At 49.8% G+C, this 15,886-nt stretch overlaps 1 protein-coding gene across 1 annotated transcript in view; it reads left to right on the forward strand.

Annotated features, from left to right (window-relative positions):
• LOC103274601 (glutamate receptor ionotropic, kainate 4) overlaps positions 1–15,886 on the forward strand; it is a gene marked incomplete at its 5' end in the record, with an annotated part of 136,214 nt that overhangs the window by 14,013 nt on the left and 106,315 nt on the right. The window contains 2 exons of the mRNA XM_008072040.2: positions 3,019–3,184; positions 14,809–14,987. Coding sequence (XP_008070231.2) covers positions 3,019–3,184; positions 14,809–14,987 — 345 coding nt within the window. The remainder of the gene's footprint in view (positions 1–3,018; positions 3,185–14,808; positions 14,988–15,886) is intronic.

A 15,886-nucleotide genomic window follows, 5' to 3' on the forward strand; every position in this document is an offset into this window, starting at 1 on the left:
TTTTTGGTTTTTTTTTAAAAAGGAATTTGCTCATAGTTTTTTTTTTAAACTATAGTCCGCCCCTCCAACGGTCTGAGGGACAGTGAACTGGCCCCCTGTTTTAAAAGTTTGAGGGCCTCTGCGCCTGAGCTTTCCTGTGTGGGCTGGATCTGGGCTGATCACTCCCTATCCCTTTCCCCCTCACATACCCTCAAAGACAACTCTGAAGCCAGCCCGGGCCACAAAGCTGCTTCTGTCTCGCTCAGTCCCTCTTCGCATCTGGGCCCAGGAAGTTAGACCTGATGTGTACTTTAACTCTTCCTTGCAGCGCTTGAGAAGTAGCTCAAGTCTGTGGCAGGCCGTGACTCCAGCAGTGCTTCTGATCTTTACCAAGAGCAGTTCCCAAGACTTCAGCTCCCCATTTTCTCTCTTCTGCCCGCTCCTGGTCTTTCCTCCTTTCTCCTTCCCCCTGCACACCCCTGCACACTTTCTTCACTGTGCCTCACCGCCTTCTCCCAACCCCCACTCCAACATGGCAGCCTCTTGGGGCTCAGTGGGTATTGTACCCCAGCTAACATATCTCTTAACCCCACCTGGCATTTCAGGCCAGAGGCTGAGCCCCAATTTGCTGGTGTCTCCTCCACCCTGCCATCCAATCCCTCCACCTTGCCACCCTGTCCCTGTGCTGCCACCCAGCCTGTCCATGCTGCCCCGGGAGCGTCCAGATGCTTGCCCCGCCTTTGTCTGGTCATGTTCCTCCTCAAGCAACCTTTCCTCTCTGTTCAGATTATGCATTTCTTTTAATATTTTATGAGGCTGAACTGCCTTACGCCGATTCCCCCAGCTCCAGGGAAAAGCGATGGAGTTCTCACCGAGGAGTCCATTTCTTTAAATGCTGCTGACAGCTCCACGGCCCTCGTGGCTGGTTGCTTTCTGCCTGGTTGCTCTCCTCTCTGTTTTGCTCACCTCTCCTTGTCCCCTGCACACCTTCAGGATGACTTCCTGGGATACATTTGCAATTGCCACTCGAGTGTAGCTTGATCTTTGTCCTAGAGAAAGAACCAACAGGACCAGGACCTGGCTGGGCCCTCCTTGTCCCGGCCCAGCAGAACAGCGTTCCCAGCAAACTTCAGGAGGATGACTGAGCTGGAGGCGCAAACAGCTCCCCAGCCTCGGAGGGTCCCTCAACCCTCACCCCACACACAACTCTGCAAGCTTTGTATGAGTTCCTGTATTTGGGGAGGGAGGGGAAGGGAAGGAGACAGGGCATGGCCTGAGTGCTTACTACACATGGAGTGCTGAGATATGACGTCCCTTTCACAAGGCTCTCATTTTACCCTACCAAAGCTCTAAGAAGCACCTAGGTTATCTCCACTGTAATGAAGTGTATTTAGGGGAAGCGGTTTGCCTCCTAATCACACAGTAGAACCTGGATGCAAACCCAAGTCTGTAGATGCCCAAACCTACCTGTTCTTTATCATCCTGAGTCCTTCCTCAGCCTGTATCTGAGATCCGTGGATTCATGGGCATTTCACAGGGCTCCACGCTGTTGGGGGGCACTAAGGGGCAGTACCCTATTGGGGAAGCTGCTCATGGAACATGGTGGATGGTTCCACAGGGAGAACCTTGGTCAGAGGTTCTCAGACAACTCAACCAGCCACCAGGCTACCCTGCCCTGCCCAGCCTTGACCTCTAGCTTGTCCTTTTTGACCTTTTTCCTTTCAAGGTCCACTTGTTATTTATAAAATACAAGCTGAAAGAAAGACCTCTTAGGACATGTGCTGGATCAACTTTCGCGACTCACCTTTCGCGACTCACTAGGCTCTCCCCAGTTCTGCTCTTTCCAGTCTAGAAAATGCTAGTCACCCCCTCTGTATGGTTCAAGGGTTAATTCTAGTTGAATTTAGGAATTTTATCCCTAGTTTCTGCTAAATCTTTACTCTCTCCCACCTCAGTCTCAGAAGAGCTCTGATCTCTGGCTGACTTCTTCTGGAAATTTAATAAGATAAGGTACCTGAATCCTACAGAGACTATCTCAACATCTTTCCAGACTCCTGTTAGGATAACCTCTGGGCCAGGCCAGGAAAAGAAAACATCTGCAGTCCTTTCTGAATAATTCACTCTGGAAGCTAATCTATTCACCCCCAGAAAGTTCTTCCTGCTGTCTAGCCTCAATCCTACTTGCTTTGACATTTGTACAGACTCATGCTCAGACTCAGCTCTTCCAGCACTGGGTACCAGGAATGAGGGTGGCAGAATAAAATCAAGGTGGATGGCAGCTTATTGCATTTTAACTTCCCTATTACCTGCCGAATAGCCTAAGCCGTCAATAAAGCAGCCGTCACAGCCTCTTAGTATCTTTTCCTGGGAGAAGAGAGGCAGAAGGCAAGACAGTGCCTCCCGGAAATGTCAGTAATAGACACAGAGGGAAGCTGACACTGTCCTAATGAGGCAAAAGCAGGTATTTATTTACCTGGCTTCCCTGGGATGTTCTCTAGATGGCTTCTGAATCTGCAGAAGAACCAGCTCCACCCCCTTCCTCTCCCTGGACATACACCCAGGACGTCTGCTGGGCACTGGTCCCTATACCTGTTGGCTGGGCTGGGCTGATGGGGCTCTTCTCTTAGTTCCCAGGGTAGTGTTTTTCTCTTTCTTCCATCTCTACTCTGATTTATTAACTGCCAATAAAATCATGCTTTCAAGAGCTGTCTGTCTTGCTGTCTAGCAGCAAGAAGTTCCTCTGAGAATAATGACCCAAACTTTTGCCTTCTCAGGGTCACAGACACCTGCTCCCAGATCCAGGTCTCTGGTCAAATGACTTTCTGTCCTGGTGTTCCCACCTGAAGCATCAGCGAGGATATCATCTCACCTTCCTCCCACCCAGTGGGTGCCTTGGGAGCTCTGTCTCCTATTGGTGTGAGGCAAAGGTGTTATATAAAAGCATCCACCCTCCACAGCCCTGGCTCACTCATCGCTCTCTCTTTCTTCCTCACCCACCTGGGTCCTCCCTGCTGCCCGTTTTTGTTGTACTCCTGCCAGGTCCCTCATTTCAAAGTTGCCCCAGAGGAGTTTGTCAAGTTCCAGTTCCAGAGATTCACCACCCTCAACCTCCACCCCAGCAACACCGACATCAGCGTGGCCGTGGCTGGGATCCTGAACTTCTTCAACTGTACCACTGCCTGCCTCATCTGTGCCAAAGCAGAATGTAAGTTTCCCCAGGCTGGCTCCGCCCAAGACTGTTCAGTCTTGTTGATTTCAACCTGATTCCCTTTGTCCGTGACTGTAAGTGCACTAAGAAGGGGAGGCTTCCCTCAGATCACAGGGCGGACAGCCAACAGGTTTGGGCATTCCCACTCCTGTGTGCGTGTGTGTGTGCATGTGTGTGTGTGTGCGCATGCATGTGTGTGTGCATGCATATGTGTGTGTGAGAGAGAAAGAGCACCCCTCCAGGAGCACCCTTGGCCAGGACTCTCTGGGCATGATGGAACAGAGAAGAACTAGGTTACAGGGAGACTGGCCAACCGCCAAGCCTTTTTGCATCTGCAAACTCAATTCCCACATTTTCAGCCGCATTGTTAAGGAGATACAAAAAGAGAGAGAGAGGGAAAATATAAAATTGGATGCATTTGTACTTGATGGGTTGAAGAGCTTCTTCCCCTGGAGAGCAGGTTTTGCTGATGGAACAAGGTCCAAGGTCAATTCCTGATAAAGCATTTTTTTGCAAATGCAGGTTTTGGAAATGCATTTTCTGTGACTCTCAGATAATTTGTGACATAAATTTAGTGTTCATGAGATTTAGCTAATTTAAGCCAGCACCTTCCAGCAAATCGGTGCATCTGTGTGCTCCCAGTGGCAGCCTCACACCCACTTGTAGTCAGGCAGGTGCTGGCCACTGGCCGCCACTGGAACCCCGGGCCCCTGGCATCGGTGTCCCGTATAGCTCACCTGGTCCATGGCTTACCCTTAAGACTTTATGGGCTGCACCGTAGAGATATCCCATCTTCCATTAGGATTCCTTCCTGTGGTTTCTCAGAGCTGCTCTGCAACCTTGAGTCCTTCCTCCGTCCTGGGATGCCTACAGCATCCAAATACAAATGTCACCTCCCTATTAAGTGTCAGAACCACCTACCTTATTAGACCTTTACACCCTACTACCTTCACATATGCAATTATCTATCTATCTATCTATCTATCTATCTATCTATCTATCTATCTATCTATCTATCTATCTAAGTCAGGGACTTACTTTGTTGCCCAAGCTGGAGTACAGTGGTATGATCATGGCTCACCACAGCCTCAAACTCTTGGGCTCAAGTAGTCCTCTCACTTTAGCCTCCTGAGTAGCTGGGATTACAGGCACATACTACCACATCTAGCTAATTTTTTTTATTTCTTTTTTTAAATAAAGACGATGTCTTGCTATGTTGCTCAGGCTGGTCTCGAACTCCTGGCCTTAAGCCATCCTCCCATCTCAGCATCCCAAAGTTCTTAGATTACAGGCATGAGCTACTGTGCCCAGCTTTAATTCATTTATTCAACATAGATTTGTTGAGTAGTTACTCTGTATTATCAAAGAAACAAGAGTAACTGAGTCCCAACTCTGGTACTCAGCAGTTGCCCAGTGGGTTTGGGAGTGTTGGGATCCTCTGCTTCCAAGTTGAAGAAGTTGAGACTCCAGGAGGCAAAGTGGCTTACCCAAGGTCACCAACTTCAGCAGCAGCGCCCACACTCAAACACAGGTCTTCTCACTACAAGTCGACAGCTCTTTCCAGAGTCCTGTCGTGGATACAGAGGAGATGCGGCCTCTGCCACCAGTTTATGAAGGCACAGAGTGATTCATGCTGAGTGTCAAATGAGCAATGTGGCTAGTCCAGAAGGAGAGGTCAACAAGCTCAAAAGGGCTTCTGTAAACCCCAAGGATGAAAACGATTTAGAAAAATGGAGAAAAGAGCTGGAGCCTGCTGAGAGTTGGTTGGAGGGGAACTGCCTGAAGCCTAGAGTCATTACTGGCTAAAGATGGAAACAGCATTTGGAGAAGGGAGCAGAGATGCTCAAGTGGCAAGGAAGGGAGCACCAACTTGGTCCTGTGTCTGCTGAGGGCCCTGAGGAATGTCATCCGAGGAAAGACAGTTCTCACCACAGGTGTGCTCTTGAGGAACAACTGGTTTTGGGTATAAGCAAAGGGAATAGAAGTGGGGGAACTGGAATTAGACCCAAGGAGCAGGGGACCCTCAGACTTGGAGAAAGAAAGTTGGCTCCAAGCTTTGTTCAACAGACAGGTTCTCAGAGACACCAGCAAGCCAGGTATGTATAAGAATGTGCTGGTCCTCCACTCAGTCTATCAGCAGGCATTTAGCGATTATCTTCTATGTGCTGGGCACTGTGTTAGGCTCTGTGTGAGACATAAGAAGGAATAACAAACTGGGCATGGTGGCTCATGCCTATAATCCCAGCACTCTGAGAGGCTGAGGTGAGAGGATTGTCTGAGCTCACAGGTTCAAAACAAGCCTGGGCAATTTGTCAAGACCTCATCTCTACAGTAAATCAAAAACTTAGCTGGGCATGGTAGCGCATGCCTATAGTTCCAGCTACTTGGAAGGTTGAGGTGGAAGGATCTCCTGAGCCCAGCAAGTTGAGGCTGCTGTGGCCATGAGCGTGCTACTGCATTCCAGCCCGGGCAACAGATTAAGACTCCAGCTCAAAAAAAGAAAAGAATAACAGTCTCTGTTCTCAGAGACGGAGCAGCCATGTTGGAAAACTAAGCAGGGCCTATGGACATGAAGTAATTAAGACAGCAAAATGATGATTGTGGACTCATGTAGAATTGAAGTGTACTGGAGTTCTCAGAAGGGGGTTGGCAAGAGATCAGGAAACATAGATTCTAAGCCCCTCATTTTGAGAAGAGGAAACTGAGGCTCAGAAAATAGCTTGACTTGTCTGGAGTCCCATAATTAGTTAGTGGTAGAGCTAGGACTTGAACCCAGATCCCTGGATCCCAGTCCAGTGCGCCATCACCATTACAGCAGTATTTGTCAAGCAGGTTTCCTCTGGATCTATGCTGCCCAATGTAATAGCCACGGTCACATGTGACCATTTAAATTTAAATACGATTCATTAAAATAACATTAAAATTCAGTTCCTCAGTCTCTCTAGCTACATTTCAAGGGCTCAATAGCCATGTGACTGGGGGCTACCATGTTGAACAGCACAGATGGAGAACATTTCCATCACTATAGAAAGTTCTAGTGGGACGGCACTGCTTTGATGATAAGTGTTTTGTGGACAAAAAGTTCTATGGCAAAAAAAAAGTTTGCATGACGCCTTATTATATTTTCTCCTCATGGAAGAAGTTGACAATACACATTAGCATGGACACTCTGATGTCCCATGGCCCAAACAACTATTTACCTCATCGTCTTTCAAGTAAGTTTGACCATGAGCCCCACAAGAATGCTGATCTTAAAGCCTGCAGGATGCTCGTGTATTTTATGGACCGCAGTGGGGAATGCTGCATCCCACCAGGTGGGCATCCCCCTGTGTCATGCTCGTACCATTGAATGGTGTAACAGAATCAAGGATTCTTCTCTGGAGCTGACTGCCACAAGCCCATTTAGGCAGGAGTGAACCGATATATACCATGTACACAGCGGGGGTGTTAAGAGACAGAGGGCAGACTATAATTATTTCTAGGCAGATTGTCCTGCCACCTTCTTCAGTGCTGGGCACAATGTTTCACCAACCTGACAGGAAGTCCTTTCTTGTGACTAGCCACAGTCCTTCTTGCTTTTAGGCTGAGACCTGCTTCCTTTGCTTCAGCTCTTACTGGGCTTTGGGAAATATGTTGCTCAGAGGTTTGTTGGGCATCTACTATGTGCTAAGCACTGTGCCAATGCGGATGCCTCCCAGCCCAGGGCTCTTTCATTAAGAATCATGGTATTCCTTGAAATTCAAATAGTTTCTTGCAGATGGCAAAGCATTTTCACTCTGTTTTCCATTTTACCTCCCTCCTCCCCATCATTCTAGAGCTGAGAAGACAGTCTTGGAGCTGTTTAGGAACTTCAGATCACACGGCAGGTACATGGCAAAGCTAAGACTTTAACTCAGGTCTTCTGACTCTCAAGCTGGGACATCTTCCTCCAGGCCCCTCCCACCCTCTACAGGACAGCCCTGAGCAGGGGTTCAAGAGAGGGCTCTGCCAGGCAGGTGTACAGTGTCCTGCAAAGGTCAGAGAGCTCTCAGGAGCAGCATGTCCCATGTTCCCTCAAGCCAGGGGTACAGGATGGCTCAACACAGACAAGGTTCTGGAGAAGAAGCACTTGTTCAGGCACAGCACAGTCAGCCCACAGCCCAGGTGGACCCTTGGCCAGACCACACCCCTCTGCTCAAGTTCACCCACCAAGGCTGCCGAGGGACTCCAGTCCCCACCCACCAGGGCCAGAGGCAGGACGGTGGAGCAAAGCAGGAGAAGTTCAAGGGCAAAGAGGATTAAAAATCTAATCAAAGGATGAGGAAATGAGGGACTGAAGGGAGATGCAGCTCAGAGCTTGAAGGAGACGCTCTTCCATCTTCCTTATTAACACAGGGCCGAGAGACACTGCAAGTAGAATTAGGAACAGAATGTAATTCTATTTTCTAGCCATCAAAATTAGGCATAACGGAGATCATTCCACGGGGAAGCAGGCCACTTATACTCCTGCTCCCCAAAAGTAGATTTTTAATAAGAAGGCTTTGGACCAAGCAGAGATATATTGTGGATTACATTTTTTTTTTTGAATAAGACAAAAAATCAGAACATTTGCAAGTGTCTGTTTCTAATGAGGCTGAGGGAGATGTGGTGAGCGGCCCGGGCGTGGCCATCCTGGTCCCCCCTACAGTACCTGAGGAAGTTGGCTGTTGGGGCGTGGGAAGTCTTCCCACTATGGACCCCGGGGCCTGCTGGTCAGATAACCCAGCCCTGTGACAGAGCTACCTGCTGAGACCCTCAGAATGGATGGCCAAGGTGTATTTCCCTGGTATCTTTGAATGTGGCTCATTTTTTTTTTAAATGCTTGCTTTGGTGTTTCTAACTATCCTACTGTCCTTTTTGTAGTTACATGGACATGGCCTGTGTCTCCCCATCGTCTACCACTTATTTACTACCTGTGTGATCTTGAGAAAGTGACTTAACCCCTCTCTCACTTCTGTTGTCTCGTCTATAAAATGGAGACAATGAAAGCTCCCTCCCAGGATGGCTGAGGGGGTTAAATAGGACAACATCCATAGAGTGGATACCACAGTGTCCATGCTGAGGAAACGCTCAGCACACACGAGTGTTCCATTCCTTCCTTCCTCGGATCTCTTTCAAATGAAGCCGGGTAGGATCTGGAGCCAGAGTCAGCTGAGCTCCGGCCCTGTCCTCCTCCCAGCCATGTTCACCAGACACAGCCCAGGCTGTGGCAAGGAGCTGACTTGGGTCTCAAGGCAGCTCCCGCTCCTGGGCAGGACATTTTGCCGCAGAGAAGGGCAGGCTGGTAGAGTCCAAAGAGAACCAGCCATGGAGTCCAACAAAGTCGCTCCACCACTCAGGGGCTGTGGAGTTGGTCACCCCATCTCTCTGAGCCTGAGTTTCCTCTTGTGTTACAAGGGGATAATAATGCCTGTTGGGTTAATTGGTTGGAAAAGAAACTGGGCCCAGAACATGATACACATTGAATTACTGTGATTTCACCCTTCACGCTGCAACTCTGGTTGTTGTGGGGGGTTGGAGGATGGAGGGAATGATGATGCCCCACGGGCATGGGTCCTACAAAAGTCATTAGGGCAATAAGGGACCTTCCCCATGCCGCCCCTAGGGGGTGCTGTGGGAGGCCTTTTGCTCACAATGTTGCAGAATTAGCCATGCGTCTGTGGGCTGGTACTTGGGAAGGTCACAGTTCTCCCATTATGAAACCTTGCTATGGCTTTTATATTATCTCATCTAAATTTTAAGTTCTCTTATTTAAACCATATAACTCATGATAATCATATTATAGAGATGGGCTCTACTAGCCCATTCTCATTATATACATGAGGAAAAGAGAGATTGAGTCCATTTTCAAGGTCACATGATTCTTGCTAACTTCTCTGCCAGCTTCTCCTAACCTTGGGAGAGACAGAAGTGAGGGACCATCTTTTCTGTATTATGGGAGGACTGAGACCTTCCCAAGTATCGGGGGCCAGGACTTGGAGTCCAAAAACCTGGGTTTGGATCCTGGCCTGTCCCAGGGCCTCTGATTGTATGATCTCAGTTACTGAATCTCTTCTGCCCCAGTAATCATATACTTACTCATTAATGATAATAATAATAATAACAATAACAACACCCACTTCCCAGGGCAGTTGTGAGAATTAAAGCAACCATATATACGAAGAAATTTAGGAAACATTGAAGGTTATTCTCAGGGCGGGGTTGCCAGTAGCTGAGGACCAAGCTGGAAACATTTACCCTGAAATTAGGAGGCTGATGGGAGCACAGAGGCCAGGGTCTTCCCACACCCATCCTTGTCCTCGTGGAAGGGACAACCTCAATGGCCAGGCAAGGGCACCGATGGGCCTCCTGTGAGCAAGAATCTTCAGCCTGCTCCTTGGTCCTTTCCCTTCTTCCTGTCCCACTGGTCTTCCCCACCCTGCCTGTTCCTGGAAGCAAGCTCAGGTGTGGGATGGGACAAAATCAAGACACAGGTAAAATATGTCATTCTAGAACTTGAACTTGCTCTTAGCTTCTCCTCCGCCTGGCGACACCTTGGACTGTCAGCTCTCTCTGGTTAGAATTCCCTCCGTGGAAGAGGTCTGGCAACCACACACCCTAAGGCCTGAGGGCCTAGCAGGGGAAGGAAGACTTACCAGATTTAGGGTACTCTGTGCCATATTGAGTCCATATCATCTCATTAAATCCTCACCACAATCCTCTGAGGTAAATAATATATAAGCTGCTCCCTATGAGATTGAAAAGTGCTGGTCCTCCTGGAAATATTTGCATTTTCCAGGACCGAAGTTTTACTCCAAGGGAACTGGCCGGTAGAGAAGAGAGAAGGAGGCCAGTTGGATGAAACAGTGTTTTCTTTTTTGCATTTTTTGATACAAGGGTCCTCAGTGCCCATCACTTAGGTATTTGTGTCCCTGTCCCGTGACGGTGTCCCTCCCTGGCTGTGTCTTTGACGGCCTCACCATTTCCCTCTCATCCCTCCTGGCCCCCTGCCTTCCAGTTCCAGAAGCCAGCCTCCCTCCTTCCTCCCAGAACAGCCTGCCTGCTGAGTCTCATCGATCCATCCCGCTGTATCCTGAGCGAGACTAATAGGTTCCCTTGGTCCCTCTCAGCCTTAGAATTGGCAGGCAGACCCGCTGCTGGGCCACGGGTCCCGCAAGAGAGGAGGTTGAGAGTGGAGGTGGAGGGGGTGCCAGGGAAGACAGCAGCTTTTAACCCCTCTGGTGGTGACTGCCTTTAGTAAATCCCATAGTTGCATTAACCAGACAGAGGTGAGGAGAATGACAATTGGAAAATGGCAAACTGCACTGAAAAACTTCTAATATTCTTAATAAAACGAAACCACACTTTTTCTTATGCAAATATCTTCCACTGACTAGAATTAAAAAGTATTCTCTTCTGATTCATAAAATTAGAGTGTCTCTGGACTGGAAATGCATCATTGTTTTTTTTTTTTGGTTTTTTTTTGAGTTGGAGTCTCACTCTGTCGCCCAGACTGGAGTGCAGTGGCTGCTCCCAGCCACCGCAGCCTTGACCCACTGGGCTCCGGCGATCCTTCCACCTCAGCCTTCCGAGTAGCCGGAATTACAGGCGTGCGCTACCACGCCCGGCTAATTTTTTGATTTATTGTAGAGATGAGGTCTCGCTGCCCAGGCGGGTCTCAAACCCGCGGGCTCAGGCAATCCACTCACTTCAGCCTCCCAAAGGCGCGGGATTACAGGCTGAGCCACCGAGCCCAGCTGTCAATGTTTTTTCAGTTTAACATTCCATCCGCTAGTTTAAATCCCTCTACAATGATCCTTAAGAGGAGTATCAGTCTTTCCTTAACTACCTCCAGCGATGGGGAACTCACTACCTCATGTGCAGCCCACCAAGTCCTAAAGGAAGGGTTCTTCCTGATGTCTCCTCATTGCTCCTGAGCTTAGTCCTTGAGGCTGCCAAGAGCCAGTCTGCCTGGTGACAGCCCTTCCCACTCTCCCTCAGGCAAGGCACTCAAGTCAGCAACTTCTCAAGTGACTTGGTGACTGTTCCCACTGGCACTGCTCCTTCCCTGGCCTGTTAGGGTGCAAAGTCTCTTTCTCTACCCCCCTGCACCCCAGTCTCTAGCTCAGTCCAGTCCTGCCCTGGGCATGTGCAAAGAAGTTTGAAATGGGATACCTTCTTGACACTGAAATAATTTGTGTATATAGTATGTGTTATTTAAAAATATATATATACACACAAGTACACATATACATACATATATTATCAGATATTTTGTATGGTTTAAGACTGCAGCTATATTTTGTGGATTGGATAATGAGTCCCATAGAGTGGGGAGACATGGCGAAGACTGAGAGAGGGCTAGGGGGTGGGGAGGGCAAGTGAGGGTGAATGGGAAACAAGATTTGTGAAACCCCATGTAAGTGACAGCACCGTCCATGTCCTTGACATTCGCCTAACAACCCTGAAAGGTCATCATCTCCTTATTCCACAGACAAGGACACTGAGATGCAGAGGGGTGGGGGCATTGCCACATGAACCCACTGAGCAATGCTGGATTTAGCATCACATCTCGACATTGGACCCTTTGTGCTCTGCCAGGTGCCATCCAGGTGTGGAAGAGAAATGACTCACTGATAGGCGATGCTGTGTGGGGTGCGGGCATCCCCGAGGACTCACTCCCCTTGTCCCTTCCTGCTCCCCACCCTGTCCCCACAGTGTGTGTTGGATGGGATGGGAGGATGGTGCTGTTGTTTGTTTAAAGGGAGGCAGAGCACGCCAAGGGGTAGCAGGCTGAGGATTGATTGGGGCAGGGTCCCCAGTTGATCTGATATCTGGGGGCTTTCTTTCTCTGGGAGCCCAGTGCACCCGCCAGTTTTAAAGTGACAGAGCATCCCTGGCCGCCTTTGCCAGGCATCACCATGCTGAGCGTAATCCTGCTGTCATCCCAGGCTTCCCTGTCTCATCCCACTGAACTTCATTGCCTGTCTGAGGAATCCCAGGGGATTTAGCCTCTTTCCCAGCCAGGCTCCAGAGTCTCAGTGCTGCATTCCAGAACCCATGGGCTCACCTCCGCCACCCTCCCTTGTTCCCCAATCCAGCTGCCAGGCTCCCTCACCCACAGCATGCCCAGGAGAAGGCTGAGACTCCAGGGGGTGCTAGCTCTCTGTGTCCCCCCTCCACTTCCTTGTTAGAGTGTCTCTTGGATCAGGTGCTCATACTTTTGTCCAGATGGGAGTTAGCTTTTCATATCGCCTCTGAGAAAGGTGTGGTGAGTACTCTCTCCGTTTTACATATAGGACAAAATGAGGCTACATATAGGATTTTAAAAAGATTAATTCAGGCTGCCAAACAAAATAGAGATGTATTTGAACTTCATCACCAACTTAGCTCGAGGGCTTGGACCCCAAGCTCCTGAGGGCAGGGGCTGTATCTGATCCATCCTCTCTGCCTGGTGTCCCATCTGCACAGTGCCTGGCGCCTAGGACATGCCAGAGGCGTGAATAGACATGCATGTGCCTGACTCTTCATTTCCTCACCATGATTGCCCTTGGAGGGCTTGTGAGGATAAGCAGTAGAGAAGGAACAGCAAGATAGAACTTCAGCATGCTTTCTCATATGTTCTCATTGAGTTCTCAGCCACTTAGACCCACTTTATAGATGAAGAATGGAGCCTCAAAGAGTTTAAATGACCTCCCAAGGTCACATAGCCAGTGAGGGCTGCCCCTGAACTTAAATCCGGATCTTCGGGGTCAGAGTTGACAGGAAGTGCCCCTGCAACAGCGCTGTCACTATTGATGGGGGCTGGTGGTGAAGGGCTTCGAGGGGCACAGACAGCACTGCTGAATCTTTACAAGTCTCCATTGGGGCCCTGTCGGGGTTGGGAGGAAAGGTCAGCCCCATTTTGTGGCTTGCACAGCTGGGCTATTTCTCAAGCCTTTTTGTAAATAACAGGACCTCCCACCAACCTGCTGCAGCCTTCAACTCCCTGGAAGCCTTCTCAAAACAGGTGACAGGAAGATGGGGGTTGGAAACACCTTCCCAGAGTTCCTGTCTCCGTTGGATCAGGACCCTGGGCTCCAACCCTGCTACCCTCTCCTTCCTGTTGACAAAGCATACCAAGCATAGGCTGTCCTCTCCTGAGTCCTGAGACTGTGCCTGCTGCTTCCTCTTGAGTTTGTCCTCAGGGACAGCCTGTCTCATGGGAGGAGAGTGGGATGGAGATCAGAATTCTGGTCCTAGCAGTGTTGCTGTGTTTTGTGTGTCGTGTTATCTCTCTACAAGATGAGGAGGTGGTTGCAATGCTCCTCACTGTTCGCTCTCAGTTACCTTTTGATCCTTGAGGGTCAAGACAGTGAGTAACCTGTGTAGGCAAGTGTCTTATGGGTTGTATTTGCACCATCTCCGAGTGAATATCCCATCATCCAGCACCACCACTGACAGCATGGGACCTTGGACTAGTTAGAAAACCAGCCCTTTCCCTCCACCCCTGTGTGGGAGACAAGACACTCATCCTCCCCACCTCTGGTTCTCCTCAGTGTTGGGGATTAAAAGACTTTATAGGATTGTAGTGAGGACTTACATGAGATAAGCCATGTAAAATGTTTAACACATTAGCTGGAACATAAAATGTGTTCGATAAATGTCATTGGTTGTCATTTTTGGGGGAGCAAACGCCCACATGTGTCTTTCCCTTGGAACTGAGACTACCGTTCCCCACCGCCACACATGCATGTCCTCCCCAGCCTGCCTTTTCAGAGACAAGGCGGAATTAAGACCCTCTTGTCTCAGGGACTCTGTTCTGGGACCCTCTTGCCTCACCATAGCCTAGGCAGCCAATAGCTGAGGGTGGAGAAGTAGGGGATGGAGGAGGGGGCCTTTAGTACATAGTCCCATCTTTCATTTTGTTCTGGGCCCAGATTCTTGTCTGCTGGTGTGCAGTTCAAAGCCTGTTCTCTTATGAACATAATAATACCTTGTCTTAATGCAGCCACGAGGTTCTGAGGAGTTCAAAGTGTTTGCTAGACCTGTTTTCCGGGCCTTGGGATCTTGAGGGAACTTCTCCCCCACCTCCAAAATTAAAGCAAAGCAAAGGCTCTTGAAGAGCCCAATATAACATTTATGGGGGTTTACCGTGTCCCATGCTCAGGCCTAAATACTTTACCCGTGACCTCCTTTGATCCTCACCCTGGACCTGTGCACTGGCTTCTGTGATTAGTCTCATTTCTCAGGAGGGGAAACTGAGGCCAAGACAACTGACCACATGAAAAGGTCTTCAAATTGGGGAAAGAGTCCCAGGCCTGGTGGTCCCTGACCCCGGATCTCCACCACTGTGCGTCCTGCTTCTGAGGATGGTGGTGAGGAGGGCTTATTCTCTTACTCCACCCAAGGGGGCTTCTTGCTCTGCCTTCTGAAGTGTTCCTGAGGGAGTCAGAGGAGATGGGATAACTGATGCCCGAAGAGGCTAAGAAACTTCAGGTTATGATGTAGCACCTAACACCAGCAACGGGGTCAACCCACGACCCCACTTCCAGCCCTCTCCTCCATGTGTCCTGTTTTTGCCCAGGTATCTCTTGGGGCAGCTCTGCGGACCCTCAGGGGCTTCATCCTCTCTCCCCCTCCAGGCCTTTTAAACCTAGAGAAGCTGCTCCGGCAATTCCTTATCTCCAAGGATACACTCTCGGTCCGGATGCTGGATGACACCCGGGACCCCACTCCACTCCTCAAGGAGATCCGGGACGACAAGACAGCCACCATCATCATCCACGCCAACGCCTCCATGTCCCACACCATTCTCCTGAAGGTGGGAGCCAGGCTGGGTGGGTGCTGGTGGGCACCGAGCATCCTTCACTCCCTTCCCTCCCTCCCTGCCTTGAGTGTCCTTCTGAGCTGTGGCTGAAGGAGTGAGTCCTGGGCAGGACCCCAACCCTGACAAACCTCTCTCTGTGCTTCTGTTTTAATGGATGGTTCCCAAAAGCCAAAAGGAGAAAACGGTGTGACGGTGATGTTGTAAAAATATTCCGCACCGGTGCAGCAGAGCCTCAGGCAGTAGAGACACTGACAAGCCTAACTCTCCCAGGGGCCCTGTGGAGAGGTCTGTGGGTATCCAGGAGGGGCTTGGGCAGAGGCTGTTTGCCAATTGGTATAGAAGTGATTGCGTATTTTGACAACTAGGACAGTCACACCAGTGTGTATTGCTGAATGTCAGCCCTGTCTTTGATCCTGACACAGTGTACAACAGTTCACAAAGTGCTTCCGTGCAATTTTCCAGCGTAAAACTCCCCAGTGATGCCGTGAGGTAGGTATAACCTCTCCCCCATACAGATGAAGAAACTGAGACTTGGGTAGATTAACAGATTTGTCCAAGGCCTGTGAGGAGCAGAGCTGAGCCCGTGCATTTCCCTCTTACCTGCAAATCTGGCCATTTTCTCCTGCGCTCCTGGAGTCAGAGGGGCAGAGTGCCAACTCCCGAATCAGAACACACACGCGTAGAAACTAGAACTCTGTGAGTGAGAGAAAGAAGTCAGGTGCCTAGAGGCCCCACACGGGACACACAGCTGCAAAGAGACAGGCAGCCTCAGAGTCACCTGGCACCAGCTCCTGGGCTGGCGGCTGGACTAGACACGCACCCCAGGGGGAGAAAACCCTGCTTCCAGGCTCCTTGGCGGCGTCTCGGCAGCTCCCCCAGCTCCTCCAGGCGCA

This window comes from Carlito syrichta, unplaced genomic scaffold (genome assembly GCF_000164805.1).
Source record: "Carlito syrichta isolate Samal-C Ts95f unplaced genomic scaffold, Tarsius_syrichta-2.0.1 Scaffold113709, whole genome shotgun sequence".
Lineage (NCBI taxonomy): Eukaryota > Metazoa > Chordata > Mammalia > Primates > Tarsiidae > Carlito > Carlito syrichta.